The 26,909-nt window shown below is 36.9% G+C and overlaps 1 protein-coding gene across 1 annotated transcript in view; it reads right to left on the reverse strand.

Annotated features, from left to right (window-relative positions):
• Positions 1-4,060: 4,060 nt before the first annotated feature.
• Positions 4,061-26,909, reverse strand: part of LOC127425522 (syndecan-2-like) — a 52,943-nt gene continuing 30,094 nt past the window's right edge. Inside the window, exons 2-5 of the mRNA XM_051671609.1 lie at positions 10,498-10,612; positions 9,767-9,927; positions 9,469-9,598; positions 4,061-6,830 (exon numbers count right to left, since the gene is read on the reverse strand). Coding sequence (XP_051527569.1) covers positions 6,667-6,830; positions 9,469-9,598; positions 9,767-9,927; positions 10,498-10,612 — 570 coding nt within the window. The 3' untranslated portion in view covers positions 4,061-6,666. The remainder of the gene's footprint in view (positions 6,831-9,468; positions 9,599-9,766; positions 9,928-10,497; positions 10,613-26,909) is intronic.

The following is a 26,909-nucleotide window of genomic DNA, read 5'->3' on the forward strand; positions in this document are numbered from 1 at the left end:
TGTTTTTCTTAATTAATAAAAATTTAATCATGAATGTGTTCATTTGTATTCTTTGCATTTTTCTATAAATTCCATTATATGAGCTTGACTTGTAATATGTTGTTTATTACAAGTTTATGTTATAGCAATACCTAATTTATACTGTATATTACATTACAACTTTTGGAAAATGTTATTTTTATTGTGTTATAATGCATTATACTATTTTAGGTATAACTATGAATAAGTTAAGTATTATAATGTATTATAACTGTAGTTACAATTATTTGTGAGAAGCTATAACATATTATAAGATGTATTATGAGACATTATGATTGCATTATAATGACTTTAAGATGCATTATAAATATGGGTTTCATAGAAAGTTTTACCAAAATTTCAGTCTAAGTAAAATGGACCAAAGATATTGATAACTCATTCTGCTTTACACAGATTCAATCACAGATTAAATGCTCTCTAGTATGAGAATGTCTTTCCCGTAATACCACCTGCAAACGACTGGCAAGCAGTAAATTATGGTTCATGGTTTTGATGTAACTAAAGCCTACTGGCACTTTAAATAATTTACACTAAAACTTCTTGTTTCAATAGGGCTAGGAGTCGATTCCAAAAATAATTGATTCTTGGATTCCTTGGCATTGGGAATCGAAAGTCGACTCGATTCAGGGTAACCGATTCATAATCTCTAGTCATAGGGCTCTATTTTTGTGACCGCACTAGGCGCAACTACCACGCACAACGTCTTATCTAATTTTTGTGCGTAAGAGAGCTAATTTTAAGCACAATTTTCTTAAATTGCACTTGACCCAGCCCATTAGCACTTTGTGTGTGTAATTTCGCCAAACCCACTTGCGTCTAGACTTAACGCATGCTTGCATGAAAATATCAAAACTTTGCGCATATGACGTACCACATAGCACTGCAATTAGAGCTCTTAAAATAGGGCCCATATTATCAGTCATAAATAGTGTGAAGTAGACTTTAAATTGCACTATTTATTAGAGGTCAACCGATAGTGGATTTTGCAGGTACCGATAACTTCAGTGGTGAAAATGGCAGATAATAAATAAATCAGCCGATATTTTTTTTTAAATCAATTTATAGAATGTAAAAAAAAAAAAAAAATAAAAAAAAATCTTTGTCTTTACTACATTGAGGCTACAAGAGTCCAAAAAGAAGGCTACTAATAGCTTACTTGTAGAGATCGCAGAGTGATACGAGAAGTAGGAAAGATGACTCGCAGTAACCAAGCCGTTTAAACAACGCCACAGAGGAACACGGAGGAATTTTTAAAAAAAAGATCTGCAACTATCGGCATAGATTTTTGCCCATAACCGATAGTTCCAGAAGCAACTATCGGTACAGATTAATCGGTGAAAACAGTATATCAGTCTACCTTTACCATTTATTGTAAGACTTAATTTTGCCTCCCGTTTTTTCTTAAGAATTGAGAAAATTTGTCTGAAATCAACTCTGGAAACGGAATCTGGAAAATTTCTGGAATCAAACAGCCAGAGGAAATACATCAACACAGGCCTTAAAACTGCGCTGGTCAAGTGATTTCAGGCAGTCTGTAACACCCAAATTAAAGAGCCCTCTAGACTCTTTCAGAATGGAATTCATAAATAGTTGAAAGTACTCTTTTTGACAGAACTGTCTATGTAAAATACTGCCTTTTCACATGTTACTTCTATCAAGTTACCTTTAAAAGGTTCTGACATCAGTTCTCCACTGAGACAAGATTCAGTTTAACATGATAATGAATGACCTCTTATAGAGAGAAATTTCAGCTGCTTAATTAAATTGCAATGAAAATGTTCGCATTTCCAACGTGACACCCTGCCCTACAAGCCAAGAAAGAGAGCACAAGTACACCTTCCACCCACAGGGACCAATTACTCTGGCATCAAGCCATTTTGCGGGGGAGTGTGTTTTTCTCTCCACCTGTCAAAACTTTAATCCGGGAGAGTGGATCTTTCTACAAATGAACACTGTATGGAATTATCCCTAGTGCGATGGCTTTCAGTGCATTCAAGAGTCTAATACTGACTGTGCAAACAGCACATTTGGCCTCTTGGTGGATGAGGAGGGTCCTCTTGGGGCAGAGAGACAGAGACCAAATTAACTCTAAGTATGAGGTTTGATGTATAACTCTTACAAAATATACTGTGATGCTACCATGTTACAGTGATGGTGGCTAATGGCAATAATATGATGCTTTGATGGTACTGAATGATTACCATATTCATGTACCATGGTATGTACATGGTACTCCAAGGTACTTGATACCACAGAATACAATGGTACTACCCTGTTCAATTTTCAAAAATCAATAGTACTTATTTGAAGTGAAGTGCACAGAATGTGTACCCCAAATTTACACTATATTTAACTTTTACAAGACAAGCATTTTTCTTTTTACCATAATCTTTTTTTTTTCTTTCTTTCTTTTTTTTTTTATCATCCAATATTCCAGTAAGTGGAAATATGGGGGGGGGGGGGGGAGTGTTGAAACAACTGTTAAAAATGTTGTGAACAAATCCACAAGGTCATGTGACCAGTTATGAATGACCAGTTCAATTATTATTTGTATATAGAATATTTAATAAAAATAATATAAAATATTGTGTTGATATAATTAATATAAATTTATATTATATTAAATAATATATATTTATGTATAAATAATATAAATACACATTTTTATAAATCCTTAACCAAGGAACTCTGAATTTTGTGGTGCACCCGCTTTTGACACATGGATTTAAGCTAGTACTTGTGTTGCCCTTTGGTAATAATCTCTTATAAAGCCTGACAGTATGCTTACTTTGAAAGGCATTTCCTTGAAATTTCTGCATGGTTTGGCATCCATGGTTGGCCTCTTTACTGAATCAGCCCCATTTCTGAAAGAGAAGCCCCGGTGGCCTTTTGTGCTCCCTATGCATTCCCCCTTTCTCCTGCCCCCTCCTCTATCCCCTCCCATACTGAAAAAGCCCATATAAATTACACACACAAACCCAAACTTCAGCTCAAACACAAACACAGAACGCTGATCAGGAAGCCATAAATTGAGGGAGCACTCTGACTGATAATCAGAACAACACAAACGGAGCAACTGAACAGGATGAATGGGTGAGAAAGGAGGCTGACTGGATTGCATACAAGCTGAAATGTTTTAATGAGACTGGCTTGCAGGCAGATGCTACAGATCATAGCCTATAGAGTAAGCCATGTGCATCTGCCAAGGCTAAGGCTAGGCTTGATCTCTTGACTATATAAGAAAATAACAATTGAAAGCAGAAAAAAGAGGGGGAATTTAGGGGCATGCTAGTGTTTACCAACAGGGGATAAAATCATGGCCTAGTTGCAAACAACCTCATTCCAATAGAAATATACACTCACCTGGCACTTTATTAGGAACACTACCATCCTAATAAAGTTCCTGATGTGGTCTTCTGCTGTTGTAGCCCATCCGCCTCAAGGTTTGATGTGTTGTGCTTTCTGAGATGCTATCCTGCTCACTTCAATTGTACAGAGTGGTTATCTAAGTTACCGTAGCCTTTCTGTCAGCTCCAACCAGTCTAGACTTTCTCCAACCAGTCTGGACAGTCTGGAAAGGCATTTCCATCCGTAGAACTGCCGCTCGCTGGATGCTTTTGGCTCCATTCCGAGTAAACTTTAGAGACTGTTTTGCATGAAAATCCCAGGAGATCAGCAGTTACAGAAATACTCAAACCAGCCCATCTGGCACCAACAATCATGCCACAGTCTAAATCAATGAGATCACATTTTTTTTTCCATTCTGATGATTAATGTGAACATTAATTGAAGCTCCTGACCCGTATCTGAATGATTTTATGCATTACACTGCTGCCACACGATTGGCTGATCATCACATGAATAAGTAGGTGTAAAGGTGTTTCTAAAAGTGCTCAGTGAGTGTACAAAGCTAATAATGCTTCCCAATTTTAAATTAATGGATGACTCAAACTGTAAAAAATATTTTTCATTTAAAATATTAATATTAAAATATCAATAAATAAAAATTTACTTCATGAAGTAACATTTAAATTAACTGTTTTATTCAAATCAAATCAAATATTTAATATGACTGAATCAACCTGAATACAATATGGCATTCATTTTTTACGGTGTACTATAACAGATTATAGCCTAACTACGACTATATTTTTACAATGCCCTCCCAGTAAAATAAAAGACATGGCAGTTTGGTTGTTGTGAATACAAACACAGGCATGATCTTGGACAGTAATGTTCAGATTTATCTTTCCACAAGGTCAATCATTTGTATTCCACCATCCATGACACTGATCTGAATAAGAGAGCCACTGGGATCAAGCTTTGGCACAGTAATCCCAGAGGAGAACCAATAAAGATTAATAAATACACAAGTAATCTGCAGTGCTGAGCCCATGTGTAAACACTCTCAGCATTTAATCCCTTTGGTTCCCATTTTAAAGTCCCTGCATGAGATTCTAGACACAGGGGAAGAATTTTTCATACATGGCATTACATATTCCAATAGTTTGCTTCCAACTACCTGCAATAATTAGACAGACAGAGACAGAGATGGATTAACAGACATGGATAAATAGCTAGCTAGTGAGATAGACGGATAAAAATTTTTTTTAAAAAGTGTGAAAAGCAAAATTAGGCCACAATGTTTATTCAGTAGTGTTGTTTTAACTTATAGGTACAATACTGTCTGCTTTTTGTACAACTAAAAAAAAGTTACCATTTCAGTCTGCTGTGCTTACATGAAACGATCACTCTAGCCATTCTGGTGCACACATCATCTCAAACCAAGACAGACATTTGAACGTTTCCAAATGGTAGGCACTTTGAAGGTTTAAAACATTTGTGAATATACATTTATATATAATTCTATATAGATTTTTCCCATACATGAATATTAATTAGACTCAGTGGTCAGATTTCTAGTCAAAACAGAAACAAAACTAACAGCTATAAATGAAACAAAATAAAAACTCAAGTGTGGCCAAAGGAATACACAGCAATGTAAAAATCAAATGAGTCTTTGGGTTTGCCGGTGTTTTCTCAATACCTTGCTTTGTTCAGCTCCAGCTTAGATGTGTATGGGTCAGTACAGTCACTTAGGGGTGGTCACAGTTGGGTACAGTTTTACAGAGGAACAAGGGTGTAAGAAAGGGCAGATTCAGAAATCAAGCAAGAGTGGATTCACAATGCTTCTCAAGGCAACTTCACAACCTTTATATGAATTAAAAGAGAGTGAGGCAGTGCTTGTTTAGTCGTACTGATCTATAGAGGACATTACTTGCCTAACTAATGGTTTTTGATGAGCACTATTATGGATCAACCTCATTTTAGCTATGTCAAGTGTTTTATATGTAGCTGACACATTATATATGATTACCAACCAATTCCGAACTAGTACCACTGGAAACCACAAAACAAAACAAAAAAAAACAAAAAAATTCATAACATCTCAACAACGATTCCACAGTAGTGAGTCCATTTCAATATATGTTGACTGAACTTGCTAGCATGTTTAGTCCCAGTAGGACAGACGCTCCCTTTAATAGTAAAACATCGGATCTACTTTCTTGATGAGCTAATAAAAACAGATCACTGCAGAATCTGTCTTGAGGCTTTCATCACCGAAACATCAGAACTGGCTCTGATCAAATGTACATCTAGGAATGGGCAGGCCATGTCAGTGCCCCGAGAAGAGTCAGTCTGAGCTACCTTGTCCTCTCATTATAAGAACAGAGTAATGGAGGGAAGGCTATGGGCTCATCAATTCGATAAATCTAGCTCTCTTCAAACATCTGAGGGCAGATTTAGTCGCCATAACGTGGACAAAGAGAACTGATGTATGGGAGTATTCAAATAGCACTGGTCATTTTTCTTAACCTAAAAACAATGCAGGGCTCAAGCGCAGATGAAACCTCAATGTTCAGCGAATTATTGAAAACAATTTTGCAAAACGCGTGGGTCTTTTAACAATTTTTTTCAGATCTGAGACCAAGCACCAAAAAAGCGAACATAAAATAAAACATAGTCATTCTAACCGAGTTGTTGTGAAATAAAAACAAATAAAAATTGCAACCTGTAGGAAAACACTTACATTGACTCAGAGTTAATCCAAAAGAGATTTTTAAAAAATCAGAGAAAAGATAAATTAATGAAATACACTTATCAACATCAGACATGCTAGGACAAAAAAAATAAAATCAAAGAAATACGATGAGAAATGATCCAGAACAATTATATTCAATTATTCCACTTTAAAAATGTTCTTTACAAATACATACTGCTACAGTTAAAAAGTAGTCAGCGACTAAAACAGCTCCTTTGACAGAAGACAGATTGGGATATATCCTCACCTTTACAGATTGTGGTTGTTGTCTTTTCAGCCTTTTCAAATACACTGAAAATAAATGTTTAAATACAGAGAGAGATTTGCCATAAAATAAGCAACACTTGCTTTTTCTCATTAAAAGAAAGAAAAGGTCTTAATTACAACTCTACGCAAAAGCTTTCCTTTATGTAATTTTTTTTTCTTCAGTCATGTTGTATGATTTTAATTCAGAACAAGTTTGTCGTAGTCATTGATGGTAGGCCATCACTCTGCTTGGTGAAGCTTGTTTTCTATGAGTGAGTCTATGCGTAAAACTCCTTAGTGGGAGCTTTTTGATAAGCCGCTCCGGAGGGCTTCCTTTCGCCGAGGTCGTAGCTGCCTTCATCCTTCTTTCTCATGCGGTACACCAAAAGGAGGATGAGGAAGATTGCGAAGAGGAAGCCGATAACTCCGCCTGCAATGACAGCTGGAATAGAGTATTTAAGCAGGTGTAATGAATCTGTTAAGATAAGTAGACGAGTCAGTTACTTCTCATGATATATATTGAAATATCACCCCTGGCGGGCTACGTGACTAAAGTGTCGTCTGGGATTCTATGGCTCATGGAAAGCAGATCCCTATCCTACTCAGCTTGGCCTTATATACAGTAATTGGATAATTAAATAAGGACCCCCTTAATATTGCTTTAGGGTCAAGAGATTTAGAGAGAGGAAGTGTGTCAACCCAAAACAGGAAGATGTTGTATCTTCTCATTGTGGTTCTGTCTACATTCGACAGGATATTAAACAGACAGCCAACAAGCCGAGTGTACTTAAAGAAATATTCCGAGTTCAATGCAAGTTAAGCTCAATCGAAAGCATTTGTGGCATAATATTGATTACCACAAGAATTAATTTCGACTCGAACCTTTTCTTAAAACAAAAAAGCAAAAAATCTGGGTTCCAGTGTAGCACTTACAATGGAAGTGAATGAGGCCAATCCGTAAACGTTAAAATACTCACCGTTTCAAAAGTAAAGCCACAAGACTAGGCCTGTTGCGATTATTAAATAATCGTTTGATCACGTTTATTTGATCTAACTGTGGTTATTTGAGATAAACGCGATTATTGTGCACTTTAAATTCCAATCACATTTTAATGCACAAATAATGGAATTTTAAGCAAATATATAAATGAAATCAACGGCGCATTTGGGTGTCATTCAGTTGAACTCCTAGTGTCACTGAGCCACACCGTGGATGTCAACCAGATCAGCTCATGTCTGGCAGAAGGCATGAATCGCTTCTCAAGTGCTCTGATGCGCGCGCAGTATGCAGAGGTTCACGCCAAACTCCCATAAAACAAACATAAACAAACAAATATAACTTTGATAGTGAACGCAAAGCGCTCCGACTTCACTTTAAATTAATGTTCCTGGTCATAGTGGTGTTCATACACACATTGTTAATGACACACAGTGACATAGGAGACGACGACCGCTTTATTTTTGTGGAGTGATAAACTAATAAAACGAAATCTCAAAGGTTTTGCTTCATGAGAAATAGGGGCTTGTGGGGTTTAATCAAAGAGCATTAAAATAACATGTGAAAGTGAAGAAATTGGGACATTTTTTTTTACTATTGCATAATTTTATATAATATAAATATAATAAAATATTTTATAAAAAAAATTTTTTTTAAATATATATCAGATCCAAAAACAACAGTGTAAATGTAAAATTGACCAAAACTAAAGTTGACCAAAAAGAGTAACATATTTTAAGTATTTTGAAATATTTTGATATTTAAACATTATTTTATGTCATTTATAAGTTTTTAAAGCCTTAAAAGGAAATCATATATCCCTATTTTATTATTTGATTTATATATCTGAAGCTACACTATGTAAGTTTTGGCCCTCTAGCAGTTAAAAAATAAAGAAGAACATTGTTTTGGTAATGACGCAAGTTGTGCTTCGGCTCTGCTCCTCTGCGCGGATGAATGTGGTTCGAGGCAACAGTGTACACATTGATACAGGACATATTATCAGAGTAAATGGACAAATAAATAATGAAAGAAAGGAAAAGACGGATATCTGAAAACATGTCACCTGAGCAGGTAAGTGCCATATCTTGTACTGTTGTTTTGACTCACTGGATACATTGATGCTTTGAAATAAATTACGTTACAAAATGTAGGCAACGTTCGATAGCATTAGACATAACGATTGCTAGTCTGATAAGGTCAAACATTGTAATGTTTTTATAACTGCAGGATATTCTGGCCAAATAGATCACGGTAGTAACTAATTTATAGATTGTCATTGCTACCAACCATTGGTCAACATCATTTCAAGACTCACATGTCCTTGGCAAGCCTAGGACTAGAGGATTATTTATATAAATTACTGCCATTATAAAGAAAAATATACGCGTGTGCTAGCAAATTAAATGTTCTGCACTGATTACAGTATAATTATTGTATTTCACCACACACACACACACACACACACACACACACACGTGTACTACACACCAGTGGCGGGCCATGCATTTGAAGTCTAGGCCTTCAGTGTGATTCATGCCAACTCACTGTAACCTTGATATATTTTATTTTATTTATTTTTTTTAAGAAAAAGAGGGACGAGTCGAAAATATTTTTGTGGTAATGCCACAAATGCTGTCGATTGAGCTTAACTTATATTGAACCAGGAATATTCCTTTAATTTAAAAATGTGACCCTTAAGAAACATCAATAAATTTATCTGTTATTATGACTGGGTTGTACAGTAACATCTTTGTTTTTTGCATCTTTGCTGAGACAGAGGATTAAGTGGGCATTCTGGTAAAAATAAATAAATATATGTGCAGTGAACTGTGAAAGCTCCCAGTAAGGGCTGCAGCTCAAGTTTAAGAAAGTGTACACTGCGGGACCATGAATTATGAGCAAGATTTCCTCAGAGACACTTTCAGATGCTGCACCAAAATTATTATGAAAATCTATTCAAAACATCTGTCATTATTAGTTTGATGTGTCGCCTAAAGTTACTCAGAAATATCTTGCAGTGCTGCCGTACCCAATTAATTGACCAATGACCATACTAACATACTTATGATGATTAACCTACCTGCCAAAACCTCTGTCCTCTGGAAGAGATTTTCAGACTGGACATTGAGGGGATCCAACGGGGATCGAGGGAGGCTGGTGGTGCTTGTGACTGGGTTTCTGCGCGAGTCCTCTGTAGCAAGAACTGGGTGCTGAGTGGGGAGATTAAAGTGTTACAGTAAGTGAAAGATGACTTTCATAATACTGCGCTTTCTGCTGGCTGGATAACTGCACATTCAAATCATTTACACTGAGAGATCCACTTGTGACCCAAAGTTCAACTTATGATGGACCTTGCAGGACACTAAGCTAGCACTCACCTCTGTCTTAACTCGTTTCTTTGTGTCTTTGGGGACATCGCGGGCGGACGATGTCTCCACTTTCGGTGTGAAGTCTTTGGTTGAGTCCTGTGTGGGCTCTGCTTTAGGCACGATGAACAATGTGTTTACTGTGGCAGCTTCCTCTATCTCATCTCCAGCTCCTGAAAGACAATGAAAATCATATTAGATTGATTCATTAGATTGTGAACCTAGAATCAATGATGGTTGAATCTACCCTGCTGAAAAAAACAGCTTACAACAGCATGAATTTCCATGCTGGTCCAGACTTTTTCAGTAAAATTATCTAAACATTAGATACATTTACTAGAGAAGCAAAATTGCAAAAGATAATACAAACTGTTTTCAGAGAACTTGCCTTGATTCAAATTGTCTTACCCATTGACAAATAGTTTTTTATTTTTTCTTCAGATATTATATCTGAACAAGTCTTATATCACAGTTTTGCTTCTTAAATATATCTTGTTTAAGTTTGCTTCCTCGAAAACAAGACAAAAATAATAATTATGAATTTTTTTTATTTTTTATGGCAGTCTGTTGGTTGGATTGGTTTGGATTGCTGCTGGTCCGATGGTACAGCTGGTTGACCAGCATGGTCTTTCTGGTGAAGCTGCTTGACCAAGGTAGTGTTACTGGTACTGTAATAAGCTAATAAGGCAGCCTGTTTGGGGACAAATCAGCACACCAGCATCCCATATTGGGAACCAGCATACCTGATCCTGATCCAGAGCTGAAGTCATCATCGTCTTCGGGGTAACCTCCTGAGCCGGCCTCCTCCAGGTATAAGTCATCGGTCGTGGAGGGGGATTTGGCCGCTGAGACCGCTATCTGCAGAGGCAACAGTTAACACAGAGTCATAAAAATGGAGATTAAGACAGAAAGAACAGTGTTTCTTCTGTCATTGCCATCCCTATTGCTCAAAGCCCTTGACACACAGAGGACCTATGAAATCGATGTTTATTTTTCTCAGTAATGTTTCTAAAAGTAGCAAACTGCCCATCTTGGCACAGTGTGAATGAGTATTCCCTGTCTGCCCTGCTCACTGCTGAAATTTGAAAGTCAATATTTTCTGCCTTAACATGTATTATACACATTCTAACCTTGTCATCAAAGTCTCTGCACTGACACAGGCCCAGCAGCTATAAGTAAAATTTTCTCCATAACTGAGCATTCAGAATGAACTGCAAGCTCAGCTATTTCTGTAGAGCCACATTATGACACTCCACACTATTTCATAACACAGCAGAAAGTTCACTTTCCAACAACACATTTACTCTACAATCAGGAGCTCATCCGCATCCGCATCACCTCCACACCCCAACCCTGCCCCTATTCCCCAAGAAACCATCTAGAAGTATACAATGGTTTTTTTTTTAAAATCAGAATGCCCTGTTGGAATACATGAAGCTGACTGGATGGTTGACCTAAGACTGTTTGCAACCTCTACAACCAATGACCAATCAATAAAATCACACTATACTGAAAAATATGCCAGGGATGGGAATCATATGGAATTTAAGGATTCCAGTTCAGATTGATGATTTTAATTCCTTAATGGTTGCATTAACAATTCTAACTTTTGAGGAAGAAATATTTGGAAATACATTTACTGCCCTCAGCAGATCATTTCAGATTTCAACAGAGCAAATATAACACATTTAATACAATTCTTGCAAAATACTTTTATCTGACTTTTCAAAGATTTTTTAGAGGCATAAATGCGCCCAATAATTGGTCCTACTTTAACTATATATTAAATAAAAATTCTAAACAAACAAAAAAATGTCTCCGTATCCTTAAGTAGAACATTACATAACACAGTAACAGTTCTTTGTTCATTTGGACATGACTAAAGTCACAACTTCCAGGTCAGTGAGATTAATTCAGTAACTTCTCTGACCAAAGTGCTTTTGATTCACTAAAAAGAGTCATTAATTCGAGAATCGGACTACACTGGTCATGTTGTGTGTTTCATGCTGTAGATTTAAAAGGACCAGCTCATAAGATTTATTCATTCAGGAAATGCATTACACTGGTCACGCTGTGTGTTTCGCACTATAGGTTCAAAACAACTGGCTCATAAGAGTCATTCATTCAGAAATCGGACTACACTGTCACGCAGTGTTTCAGCCTACAGATTCAAAACAACAGGCTCATAAAAGTCATTAGTTAGGGAATTGGACCACTGCCTGTAGATTTAAAAAAAAGGGATCATAAGAGTCATTCATTTCAAGAATCAGACTTCACTGGTCACGTTGTGTGATTAATGCTGTTGATTCAAAAGAACCGGCTCGTAAGAGTCATTCATTCAGGAATCGCACTACACTGTCACGCTGTGTTACAACAAATTCACCTAAATCTCACAGGGGGCTACTTTTCTCAATTCCTGTATTGGTCAGATGGAACCTGGGTCAGAAATAAACTTCCATTTTAGGGACAAATTTGAATTCCAGGGGCATTTTTTACCTTTACAGGGGCAAAAAAAAATTATTCTATTCTATAAGTCTCATTCTTTTATAATTTAAGCAATTAATTCAATTTGAAAAATGGCATGTTTCAATAATTACAAAATTGCATGATCTGTACACTGCATGCTTTGTTACTGAATTTTTTGTTTATTTTATTTTTTTTGTCATTCACATATTTCCAAATATTTAAGCTATTAAATTAACAACCTACAAAACTAATGCATCAACACGGAGGAGATGACAGTATTTCTCCAGATTTGGAATGAGAAGCTTAAAGGGATAGTTCACCCAAAAATGAAAATTCTCTCATCATTTACTCACCCTCATGACATCCCAGATGTGATGTAGTCAATTAAAAGTGAAACAATCTGTCTGCAAACAATTGTTGGAAAAATTACTCATGTCATGCACAAAGTAGATGTCCTAAATGACTTGAAAAAGCTATAGTTTGCTAATATTAAATCTGTGGAATGGTTAAAAAATGAGTTTTAATGACTTCAACCTAAGTGTATGTAAACTTCTGACTTCAACTGTAACTACAAACTCCGAAACTGGCATTTCTCTGTGCAGTCAGCACCTCTTCTGAGTTGCACAAAGTGTCCCAATCTAAGGGGGAGAGATTGAAACTGCATTTGGCTGATGCACACACTGTCGTGGGGTTGCTCGTCCCTTGAGTGTGCGTGCTTGCTGCAGCTAGATTATAACATGATGGCTCACGACTTATTGAATCATATATGTCACTGTGCATTTCTTATCGTGAAGAAAATTGGCAATACGCAGCAATTAAAGTGAACAAAAAGGTGAGAGAAGGTAGTCTTTGCCCCATTATACACTGCAACAAAATACGTTTTTGATTTGTTTTTGTTTTGGCATGTTTTCCAATATAAATATCTAAAACTCATTAAAAACAATGTACATTTACTTTAGCAGCTATACTGCAGAAGAAAAAGAATTGATCTGAGAATGTTGAATATAATATTAAAAAAATACAAATATTTTAAAATATCTTAAAATCCTTTAAAAAAAAAAAAGATGCATTCACCTGAGAAGCAGCATATAAGATATTTAGACTTGCTTTTAGAGAATAGATCTTGAATATAAGTGTATTTTGTCTTTCCTGCATTCGCAGAAGTATAACCAAGTGAAAAAATACACATATACAAAATACACTTATATTTGTTTCTTAAAGCAAGTCTAAATATCTGATATGTTGCTTCTCAAGTAAATGCATTTGTTTTAAGGATTTTTAGACCATTTTAAATGGAAAACAAGACAAAAACACTTGATAACAATAAAAAAAAAAAAAATTTAGTGAATTTTTTTACTGAATTAAACAATAAAAAGTTTTTTTCCTTTAATTCAGTGAATGTCATTTAGAGGTATTTTAAAAGATGATTTTGCCCTCTTTATTGTTAGTAAGAACGTTTAATACAACCTTTTAAGTCGAGGCACAAGCTGAATAATCGGTTAAGAGCTAATGATTAATCATTGCAATAATTACTGAATAGTCAAATATTCATTCTAATAATCGTTAGATTAGTCGATTATCAAAATAATCATTAGTTGCAGCCCTACTGTAGATAAAAAAATTTTTTTAAAAAAAGCTTATAAGTTTAAGATTCATTCGTTCAGGAAACGCATTACACTGGTCACACTGTGTGTTTCGCACTATAGGTTCAAAACAACTGGCTCATAAGAGTCACTTGTTCGGGAATCGGACTACATTGTCACGCTGTGTTTCACGCTATAGATTCAAAAGAAATGGAAGTGTAAGTGGTAATTCTAGTAGGAAGACTCGTGGCCTTTATGCATTCATTCAACCAGGCATCTCATCCAATCACAGTACAACCTCTGCTTTATAAGCTCACTCAGCTGCCTTCATCGCTCATAATGCTTCGTTGTTTTCACCCCCCTCCACCCCATCAACACTAGTTTAGGTCCCATCCTGCCATAGGGATAAGCTCCTCTCCCCTGCCGTCTTCACCTTCCGGAAGGATCTGACGATCCGAGCAAGTGTCTGAGCTCTGAACCGTAGGACGGGGTTTATGCCAAATTATATAAATATCTCTACCTTTGTATTTATCCCAATCGTTCCAAGTCTTTCCTGATAGAACTGGCTCATATGTAGTGATCGATATGTTTTTTTTAATGGCTGATATCCAGAGAGCAGGGTGGCCTGATAGGCCTATACTATGCCAATATATCACACAATTTAATGTAGTAAATAACATGAACTTTATTTACTCAATTTCACACTAAATTTTAACTTTGTAAAAATTAATCTAAAAAAAACAAAAAAAACAATATTGTATTATTAGATAGCAGTTTCTTCTGATTCCTGTTTAGTCATCAAATTTTAGTCATTTATTTGCACATGAAAATTTTTTTTAAATATTAGGAAGGAGGAAATAACGGTACACACAGTAGTCCGGTAACCATGGATGGCATGTCCATGTTAGCAATCACATTTTCTCAAAAAATATCGAATCAAACCAATTGCACATACAGTGCATAGTGAATATGACATTAACTTACAACACATGTGAAACGCTTTTACTTTAATGTTGCACTCACGTGCTCGTGCGGATCCAGCGTGAGCAGCAATCTCCTGACAGTTTAAACAGCCTGGATTGCCTGCTTGGATTGTCACAGAGTGACTGTCATGATTTGTGAATCAGAGGAACTTTTGATCCTGATCCTGAAGTTTTGATTCTGGCTGATAGAAAACACGCTTCAGAAGGAAGATATTACGGTTGCTGACCCCTGGTATATGATATTAGTTTTATTGATATTTGCACTTTTATTAGGGATGTGCGCTACGACTAATTTGACTGTCGTTTAAACGGAAGTTTTGAAACCGACTAGTCGACTAGTCTAAAGAGAAACCAACCATCAGAAAACAGTAAAAAAAAAAAAAAAGTGTGTTTATGAGAACCATTTAAAATACTTAATCTATTGCAAATCCGATGCTAAATTCCACTGAAATGGGGCATTTATCTGGGATGTCCTCCCCTTGAATTATGATAATTGTACATTAAATATAGAACATGACATGCATTCACTGAATCAACGTTTGTGAATATTTAATAGACATATTTATTGAAAACAATTGAATGAATAGTGCAGATCAATGGAACAACCATTAAAAGCCTGTTCTAAATGGAAATCACCAAGTAAAAGTTATTTAACATATTAAAACAGTCAGGACATTGTTGAAAATAATTAACAGGTAGACTAAGCCAAATCTATGAGAGAGAAACAAATGCGCTGAAAAGTTGCGCATATTTCATGACGTGCAGTCGTGCATTAACCATTGATCTAATATGACAGCTGTTCGGTAAAGAACATTAACCAATAACAGTTACGATGCAAAAAAAAAAACAAAAAAAAAAAAAACAGTAGCTATAGGATAGAAAAAAAAAAATAGGCCTGTGATGTAGCCTGCAATAAACCTAATGTATTCTAAACATGACTTACACACAGAATAAAAGATAGTTTAACCCATTCAGCAGTCGGCACCTTGTTGAAAATAGCCTTCTTAATCAGCAGATTAAAAAATGACATACCTAGCCTAAAACAGTTATTTTCTAGGCTACTTACTCAAAAGCATAATTTTTTGGATGAGCAAAATTAACCCGTCGACAGGGTCCGGTGAAAGACGGGACTTGACTCACCTGAGACGGCTATCCTGCGCTTGAAGATTTAAAGAAGACTCAAATGTGAAAACATCCATAGGGACTTTCAAACATTTGGAAAGCCGATTCCCGCACCACCAAAGTGATTTCATAACTACTTTGCTGAGTTTGCTTGTCTAGCGAGAGGACATTTCCTGCGTGCACCGCGAGTGAGAGAGGGAAGAAGCACGCGCAGCCTGAGGTGAAATTTAACTCTGTATCTGCTCCAGAAATCCTCTTTTTGTAAATAATATTTGTATTATTAATTCTATTTAAAATATGTAACATTAATATGACAGTAATTAAAGTGCAGCCTCTGTAAAAATATAAAGCCAAACGTAAATGTGTAAAAATTATTATCAGTTTAATGGGGGGAAATCTTAACCGACTAGTAATTCCAGTGTCGACTAGCAGCCTCAGAACCGTTTAGGTCGACTAAACGGTTCTGAGGCTGCTAGTCGACACTGGAATTACTAGTCTCGCACATCCCTAATTTTTATCATTAGACAAGACAGTTAAAAGTTGCAGGGAGCTGTTGAGGAGAGAGAGGGAGAATGAAACAGGCGAGCACTTTAACATTATGAGCTAAAACGCGTCTGTCGCGGCTCTGATATGTGGACGTTTAAATGAGACTGTGTTGCACACTGGTCTATTATTGCAGTAACACGATGGCACGTAACAAAACGAACCATGACCGGTTGTTTACGGTCTCGCTTCAAATGCAAGCAGACGATTTTCGGTGCCCTCAAGAAACAAATCAGCCAAAAGGGAAAATGTATCTGCCGATGCTGATAATTAAAAAATTCTGAATATCTGCCGATTTATCGGCCTCAGCGATATATCGGTCAACCACTACTCATAAGTGTCATTCATTAGGGAATCGTACTACACTGGTTGCACTGTAGATAAAAAAAAAAAAAAGAAAAAGAAAAAAAAAGGCTGATATGCATCATTCATTCGAGAATCGGACTACATTGGTCACGTTGTGTGTTTCATGCTATAGATTCAAAAGAACTGGCTCATAAGATTCATTACACTGGTCAAGCTGTGTGTTTTGCACTATAGGTTCAAAATAATTGGCTCATAAGAGCCATTCGTTAGGGAATCGGACTACACTGGTTGCATTGTAGATATAATTATATTTTAAAAAATGGCCCCTAAGAGTCATTCATTCGAGAATCTGACTACATTGGATAAGCTGAGTGTTTTGCTCAATAGATTCAAAAGAACCGGCTCATAACATTCATTTGTTCAGGAAATGTATTACACTGGTCACTCTGAATGTTTTCCACTATAGATTCAAAACAACCGGCTCAAAATAGCCTTTTGTTTCGGGAATTGGACTGCACAGGTCCCACTGTGTGTTTTGCGCTATAGATTCAAAAGAACTGGCTAATATTTGCTGTCTACAGACATGCTATACAATTACAATTACAGTAGGGTACAAAACAGTATAGTAAAACTGGAAACATGCAAATATACTAAGTATTAAATACTAAGACGATCACTTAGATACATTCAAACTTGTAATGCTGATAATATAATTTGTATTTAAAAAAAATAATTAAAAATCAGAAAAGAAGCATTTGACTAGTTGACTAAGAATTTTGAACCCCTCTGTATGTGGTACCTATCAGTAGAGGTATTTGTGGGGGTGCTAATCATGTTCCTTTGTGAAATCTTTTGGTCTTTGTGAAGTAGTTAACTGGTCCTATGGCAACCAGCATTCAGGGCCAATCCTACCATGCTTGTGACAGTCTCTCCATACTGATGCGGCTTTAGAAAAAGGCCCATAATATGGTCACCGATAAACCATGCTTGAGGGCTCAGGAGTTGAGTTCAGACAGTCTGCAGCACAGATATTAGTATATTTGTTCTAAGAGCTATCCCTGTTCTTAGCTAATATTGCCATATTGCCCATGAACAATTTTTTTTTTTTTTTCTGTGGGTGGAAGGACAGGAGACAGAGAAAAACATCTCAAAGAAAAGCATCTAAGGCAAAATCCTGATCAAAGGAGGAATTTGTTCAAAGCAACTTTATCTTAACCTCTCTAACCCAGCATTGCTATTTTCTCAATGGGCAATTCATTTGCCCTGCCAATACAACACATTGATGTTGATTTGGTGGAATCCTTTGCACACTGATTGAAATGCAAAGTACAAAGGACACAATTATCTGGGCCACACACAGGCGCATCAGCTGGGCTCAATATCTTGAGTCAATTCTTTTTGTCAATAGGATTCTAGTCAAAGTTCTCTGAAAAAGGTGTCTAATGTGTCTTTATGCATGGCAAGGGACAATAACCAGCCCACAGAGTCTTCAAAATGTTTTCAAACCTATTCAAGGAATGCACTTTACATGAGTGCTTTTGAACTGCTGGCACAAAAGCAATCTTCTACATGTCTAGCTTTGAAAAATCATAAATGCCACCGGATGGATGGTATTCTTTACTGACTCAGAGTACTTTTGTGTTTGAGTTGTGTATTTATATTATTCAATTAGCATGGAAAATGAAAAGGCAATTATCACTAATTACTTATTAATCACTTATTGACTTTGGGCTATGGTCGTGAACGATACCTCAAATCGAACGGGCTATTGAGGAAAGTTGAGCGAGGCCTATTACTTTTCTAGATTTACTTATTTTCATCTGGCGGACGATACAAAAAAAAAAAACTTACCTCGAAGGAGGGTCCAGAATGTCTTAGAGACTTGGGCTTTTAACCACCAAGCAATCCCCTACCAACCCGCCACAACACCCTAACATCACAGTAGTGACTTTTGCAAGTTCACAGCCCTCACATTTTCTTCGAAAAATGTTAAAAAATAAATAAAAAATTCAAATGTATTTGGCTAAGGTGTATGTAAACTTCTGACTTCAACTGTACTGATACCAATAACTAAGGTAAAAAATTTGAGTGTTTCCGTACAGACATAGAGGCTATATGAATTCAAAATAAATAAAAACATGAAGTTTTTTAGTCAACCAGAAATCCCAATAATAACCAGAAAAAAATAAATTACGATTTTGTAAAGAATGTGTGACTTTTAACTATAAACAAGCTCAAAATACACAAGAGGCTCTTGGTTTGAAATGATGGAGATTTGTCTGCGTTACAATGCTGTATATTTATGTATATTTACCAAATTTTACAGGCTTTTTATTTATTTCACCAGATCAGGTTTAATGAGGAATAAAGTTTATTATTATTTACATGAAATGAATTTGGAGAATATAATGGAAAAATACAGATTTCAAACTTATTTCAATTCATCATGCATCCTTGATGGGTATTATAACGTAATATATCTCAGAGGTCAAAGTCAGATTTCAAAGCGTTTTGAATGCTTTCCTCTCATGATGTAAGTGCTGCTTTCACAACTGTCACATCCATTACGAAGAGATGTCACATTCGTAATGCTGGTTTTTCCCCATTATGTGACATTTAAATGACAATGAATGTTCTTAGGAGTGCCAAACCTTCTAAATTATGTGGCTATTATTATTTCTGGATTGTGCATTTCAATTCACTGAGTTTTTACAAAGTATGTGGTCTCTCAAAAATTCTTGTCCATTTTTGTCACATCCATAACGCAAGCTCATTTCCTGATCTAAACTAAATACATATATATTTTTTAAAACACATGTCCAGACTGAAATTCTGGACTCTATCTGCAGGGGTCTATGATTATACATTAAAACTGCTTGATATACTGGTAATGAGTACATTATATATCAGGTCTCCAGACTAAAAAAAAATGACAGGAGCCACTGGCTCCTAAACTGAAACATTAAGGAGCCAAATGGCTGTTTTTAGAAGCCAAATCACAGAGTTTCTCAATTTAGATTGCTGTTCAGAAACAAGATAGAAAGCCAAAGAAAAGGAAGTCAGCTGATAACCCATTCATCGAAGGTTTAATAAACAGTATATATAGTTGAGAAGATAAGTTGCATTCCCTTTTGTCTCAAATGTTCACACCCCTTTCATAATTTATACAAATATAAGAGATAAGATTTTTATTATTTAGTACAGCTCTTCAGAATCTACATTACAGCTATTTACATATAGTATGCATATAGTAGTGTGTTGTCTTCTTGAGCATCAATGAATGGTTGCAGCTTGTGTAATAGTTGTGTATGAGTCCCTCAATGGTCCTAAGTGTCAAAAGCTTGAGATATATATATATAAATAAAAAAATGTAATTGTATTACAATATTGCCTTAGTCTATCTTTACTGTTACCAGATGGCCCAGACATAGAGACTATAAGAGTACAACTTGAATGAAATCCCAGATGCAGTTTATTGTGCTACTCCAATCTCAATCAATAATAAGAAAAAAAAGTATATACGGGACTATTAATTATAAAGAAGCCCGAAATACACATGGAAATCTAATTTTGAATGTCTGCACTCCCAGTTGAGAACACACTGACGGCTGATTCGCTGACAAAGTGAATCTGATTCAGACTGCTAACCTGAGCTCCTGAGTTCAAACCCTCGGGTGATTCGTGAAAAAGATCCGGTTCAAAAGAGTAATTTGTTCACAACTCTCTCGCGCTGGGTTTGTTGTTGCGTGCGGTGCAGCGAGCTTGTCAGAAACAGAAAAAGTGAAAAGCAGCACGAGACACACTGGATTTGGACGTTCTAAAAATATATTCAATAACTCAAGATGATATCTGAAAAAAAACGCATATGAACGCACACAACCCGACTGTCGCCAGTGTCGGCTAGATTTTAAATTATTGTCATAATCAGTTATTTTTGCTCGCAGTCTGGAGCCCTGTATATGAAGTTACATTTCACATTTTACTAAAAATGTCATCCATAATGCTGGAATTGCCAAATTTCCATATCCCTGAGGAAACTCAACACAGATTTGCAATGGATGACTTCTTCCAGTCGGGGTAATGGCATCATTTACCGTGTGTTACTGGGTGAAAATCCATTCAGGTCTTGATCAGTGAGGACAGTAACGGAGTGGGTGATAGAGCAATGAAGGCGTTAATGAGCACTGGTGAGTGGCCTAGTCAGACGGGGAGTGGGCAGTAACGAGGAGGCCAGCAGTTTGTGGCCTCCATTTTAAAACAGTCACAGCATTTACTTTTGTATGTCTCTAATGAACAGGCAACCAGCAGGAGGCTGCTCCGTTTCCATAGTGAGCCTCGCTGTGAAGGCGAAAAATGGAGAAGCCAGGGAGGGACAAGTAAGATGGGACAGTGACGGTGAGCGAAAAAAGAGGAAGGGAGGGAAGCAAAAGATTACCGCTGCTAAGGACAATCTGCTACCTTCAGGTTACATTGCTAAAAGCCTGTCAAACTGCATATCCATGCTTAGCAACCTTTGAAAGGCAAGAAAGACTCACTCTGTCAGACGTATCCTTTAAGCCATGTTTTTGTTAAAGCAGGCAGGGGAAATGGAGCACAGGACAAAGATGGCTGACTGGTATGCTTTATGCAGCCTGGTCAGCCCCCACTGCATGTTGGCAGCGTTTGCGATTCTTAAAAACTGATGCATATCTCTTAAAAGCAGTATGAGTGGTTGTGTGTGTGCATTTATATACTATAGTGCCTTACAGCCTACTTAGGTGGATATACCTTTCTAGACTACTGGCTTCCATAGACACCCAATGTCAGGGTAATAAACCCAATATTATGGAGCGAGACAACGCTACTTCCTGTTACTTTTACCCCAAATACATGCTGAAGCCTGTGAGTTTACTTATAAAAACAGAGAGGAACAGATCTATCCCACAATCAATACTGACATCATCTCCAACCCCCAGGCCCAGGATCTCCATCAGTCATCAATGTGTTTATGTGGGCAGATTAATCACGTTTAAAAAAAGACCAGGTGGCAATAGCTTGCAAGTCACAGCCCAAAGAGGGTACAAGAGCAAAGAGTAAAAGTATGTAATGGAGAGTGGTGATGTGCATTTCGGTCATTTTAACCGCTTGATTACGCAACAGATTAATAAACAGAATACTTGTGTACACTGAGTGGGACGGGGGCGATAGAGCGAGTGCAGTCCGCACTATTTTTTTTAAACTGTTGGTAGAATTGCATCAGATGGATATCTCTGGCCGTTGCATAACAAATGCATCTTGCTTTTCTTGAGAGTCTTGAATCATGTGTTTAAAACAGTCAGTACGTTTATATGCACTTTAAAAGTTTGATTTCAGTCGGACTTAATGTCATATAAGCTCTTTAGTCTGATTGAAATTGTACCAGTTAGATTTTTGCGAAGTCGGACTTACAGATAATGCAATTGTAGCTCGGCTTCGCCCAGCATGTACACATGGTATTCGGATCACAGTTGGCCTCGCTGTTGTGCTCATGCATGCTCTGAAAAACAGAGGTGATGCGGGATGTGTATTTAATCTGACATATTTGATGTCCTTCTTTCAAATATTCGATTTCGCATTGTGTCATGTATACTTAGGGAGACAGTAGCTTAACTAAGCAAAAACCCGCTGTAGCTCGATTATAATTGTGCATGTAAATGTAATGAGTGTCTTAAGATAGATGTTTTTAAAACTGTGTGTGAAATTACAATTAGTAAAAAACAACTTTTAAATGCATCTCGAGACCCCTGTGTTCTTTTCTATTCCATTCTATCAGTTACACTCAGTTTAGCTGTTACTGAATATACACTCACTGAGCACTTTATTAGGAACACTATGGTCCTAATAAAGTGCCAGATGTGGTCTTCTGCTGTTGTAGCCCATCTGCCGCAAGGTTTGATGTGTTGTGCATTCTGAGATGCTATTCTGCACACTACAATTGTACAGAGAAACCGTAGCCTTTCTGTCAGCTCCAACCAGTCTGGCCATTCTCCGTTGACCTCTCTCATCAACAAGGCATTTCAATCCACAGAACTGCCATTCACAGGATTTTTTGTTTTTTTGTTTTTTTTTTTGCCACAATTCTGTGTAAACTGTAGTGACTGTTGTGTGTGAAAATCCCAGGAGATCAGCAGTTACAGAAATATTCAAACCAGCTCGTCTGGCACCAACAATCAAGCCATGGTCAAAATCACTGAGATCACATTTTTTCCCCATTTTGATAGTTGATGTGAACATTAACTGAAGCTCTGACCCATATATGCATGATTGTATGCACTGCTGCCATACGATTGGCTGATTACATAATTGCATAAATAAGTAGGTGTACATGTGTTCCTAATAAAGTGCTCAGTGAGTGTATATGCCCCCAATGCTCTCAAAACAGTGACGAGTGCCTTTACTGCCCTGGACAGAAAATGGGCAAAAATCTACCTGTGTCGATCAGTTTATCCTTAAACTGTTAATGACCTTACCCTGTTGGCTTCTAAAGCATAATCGGTGCATGTAAACATGCTCTTTGACTCAGAAACACATTTTAAATATACTTTTTACTTTAGTGCAAAAAACTCAATGTATTTCTAGGTCAAAGTGACTCAAATTGATAGAGCAAGACACAATAGTCTCCTATTGTATCTTCCAAGTCACTAGCAACACATTAACCACACACTGGAGATTGCTGAAGTTGCATCTACAAAAAGACAGATGTAAACTGGAAGTAACACATGGTTTAACAGGGCAGTCAAAAGAACTTTTAAGAGCAGTATTTTGCTGAGGTAACTCTGCACTGAGGCAGAAAAAATTGAAAGTAGACCGGAGTAGAAGGGGTATGATCTCTCTGTTCTTCTAGGCCTGAGGTTTTATTGCCCTAGTAAGGTTCATAATCATTAACTAATTAACAATCTTTCAGGAAAATTAGGAGAGGGGAGCAGCGGGAAGCTTCTCCAGAAAGTGGACACCAATCAAAGTCAAGCCCAAACCCGATCAGGCCTGGAACACATCCAGGAGGAAGGTTTGTGAGGTGACATCATTCATGGGCTGTGAGGAGACTTATCTACAAACCACAATCTCCTCATCGCTCCTGTGAGACACATGAGGCCCTTCCTCTTTCTCTGTGGGGAGGGTCGAGAAATGCTTTGAAGCCGACTTTCAAGGGATGGCGGCCTACATAAATGTCTACAACTTTAAGGGAAGTGCTTATTGAGGTCTAATCCTCGGTCTAGCAAAACACAATGAGGAATCAACCACATGGACCTCCAACATGTAAGCCTCCACATTTCTGTGCTCCAGAGGTGACTATATTAATCACAAAGAAAGCCTGCAAAGAACCTCTCCACTGATTCCTTCCAGACTATTTCTTATTCACCCAAAGACTCAATGGTGAAGTTTATAGTCCTTGAACAATATTTTTAGGCCTGTCTTCATTCCAAAAAAAAGAACCTGAATAGAATATAGAGACAGCTACAGCTGGGAGAGCTAAAAAAGAGACAATTCATCAACAAATTTGGGATCCAAAGAGGTAAATGTAAACAAGAGAGCTGAAGATCTCAGCAGGCTTAATGTCTTTGGTCTATACTGGCAGCCGTTCGTCCACAACTCTGGTTTGCTTTACGCTTTCAGCCAAAAGAGCTAGTGAAAGCATGTTGGGCAGAGAAGCAAGTGCACTGGCCCAGCACAGATTAATACCCTCTCAGTCTCAGATTCCAAAACATACGGATGTCTGACATACCCGGGTCGGCGCCACATTCCTGGGCTTGTGCCCCATTGTAAGGATACGAAGGGTCTCCTTCCTGTAGCTGCAGGGGCAACAACTTTGCAACAACAGAGCAAGCACTCTGCCAGTCGTTCATACTAAATGTGAGGTTCTTATCGGACTTCACTATAAAAAAATAACATTTTAAGCATTGCTGCATTTTCTTTTGGATTCAGATGTGCATTTAAAGTCTAGCAAACAGGTCAAAAAAAGCCATGTAAATAGCACTTATTTTAGGCAGGTCAGTACTCAGGAATGTGTAAAGAGCATATACTGTATATGGCTCCTTGGCCACCTTCTACACTGTAACCTAGCCTTACACCTCATAAAAGGACTGGACGACCAGCAACAGCCAGGGCAGATAGCTGCCGGCCCCTGAAACTGACCAGGGCCATAAATACCTATATTATATGCTACCTAAATATAGCGCAAATATGTAAGGACAATCTGACAATATTTGACAGCCTGTCTTTGACAAAGACAAGGTAAAGCATTCTGTAAGTTGCCACTGCTTTGCATTAAAGGAAAGATAGCCTAGAACGTTTAGGATGCTTATCTTTAGTAGATAAATGATCATCGAAAAGCTTTATCATGAATAATTTCAAAAGGTCAACAAAGTATATTCTCATTATTAGAGGAATGATCGGAAAAAAATAAAATCGGAAATATGCTATGGTGATTTAAAAAGTTCATACTCAAGGTATGAAAGAACAATGCCCATTTACACTGCTGTATTCCTCCAAAATTCATCTTCATCACAAATTTCTATAATTAATCCCAAATAATTTAACTCCTTTTTTTTTATTTTATATAATTTAAGCCTTCAGTGTGCTGTCTACTCTCCATTGACTTGATCAAATGTTTCTTGCATCTACTTAGCCATTAGAGCTGGGTGTTGTTACAGATTTCCCAATTTGGTTTGATTCACAAGCTCTCGATTTGATTAAATTCCGATTCAATATCGATTCATATGGGAATATTTCAGTTATAAATGTCCCTTTTGCTTACATACAAATGAAATTCTTTCCCAGCTAATGCTGTTAATTATACAGGGGACCTTCTAACGAGGTAAATTACGAAAATATAAATGTTACAAATTATATTTTATATTACATTTATATTACATTATATTACATTTTGGCTTTTTAAAAATTAACAAATCCATGTATTCAATCAATAGATAAGATATTATATTTCATACATTATTTCTTGTTACATTTTTAATTGTATAATTTGTATAAGTATTTATCTTGATTTGTTGAACACGTGTTAAAACCGGTAACGTCTCTTTAACAAAAACGGCAGTTCTGTAAAGAGTGTCTGTAGATGAGCGCATGCTAACGAGAGAGGACTCAAATGGCTTTAACTCATCTACGTATGCCGTGCATGATTAGAATTAAATGTATATTTTGTTGTTTTTGATCAACAACTGACTGTAGAGAACAGAAAGCATATTAAAAGAGACATTATTCAATGACAGATGGGTTGCCACGGTGTACGGTGTTACCGGTTTTACTCGGTACAAGGGACAACACCGGCGTGAAATTTTATACCGGCTAAAAGGGGGAAACAATATGAGTGGAAATTCCAATATCAATACAACAGCCTAACGAATAGAATAGCCTTAAATAAAGAATAGTTGCCTAATGAAGAGTTTACGACACATGATAAATGAACCTAAATAACGTATTGAAAGCCAGATGTTGTTTACCAACGTATCAAATTACACAGGCAGCAAAGTATGCGCACTGACAGAAGACGTTTAATTGCAGGTAGCGAGTATAATGTGCATAGTGGGTAACTGTGTCACGGATTCAGAATGACACAAGAAATGCTGTTAGACACACAGACTTGCTCTTGAAGAAACACACTTTATTCTATTTTTAAGAACAGATGACAAAAAAGCCGTATATGCGCATGTCTGACGCGCTGTTTGGTCAGAGAAGTGCAGTCTCGTGGAACACGCGTATGTAAAGGGTTCTCACTCTTTCTTTGTTTCAGTCTTCTGAAATTTTTGGTTGACGATGTAATTGGATATTGTGATATACAGTTGCAATCAAAATTATTCAACCCCCCCTGACCAGCAATACACTCTGGTGATGTGTTTTAATTCACATCAACTAAAACCTCAGTAAACAGTTAAAGTAAGTTTTTAATACACATTTGAGTGATTTTGAGAACAAAGAGTTCAGTTTACCCAAATTTTAAAATAAAAAAATAACTAATTCTCTCCACAAATGTCATGTCAAAAATATTCAACCCCAAAGTCAATCATTTGTGGAGCATCCTTTATCCTTACTAGCAGGAAATAAATGTTTCATGTAAGTGTTCTCAGGCTTCGGACACCTCTCTATTAGAATTTTTACACATTTCTCAAGAGCAAAAGC

Source organism: Myxocyprinus asiaticus, chromosome 34, assembly GCF_019703515.2.
Source record: "Myxocyprinus asiaticus isolate MX2 ecotype Aquarium Trade chromosome 34, UBuf_Myxa_2, whole genome shotgun sequence".
NCBI classification, from domain to species: Eukaryota; Metazoa; Chordata; class Actinopteri; order Cypriniformes; family Catostomidae; genus Myxocyprinus; species Myxocyprinus asiaticus.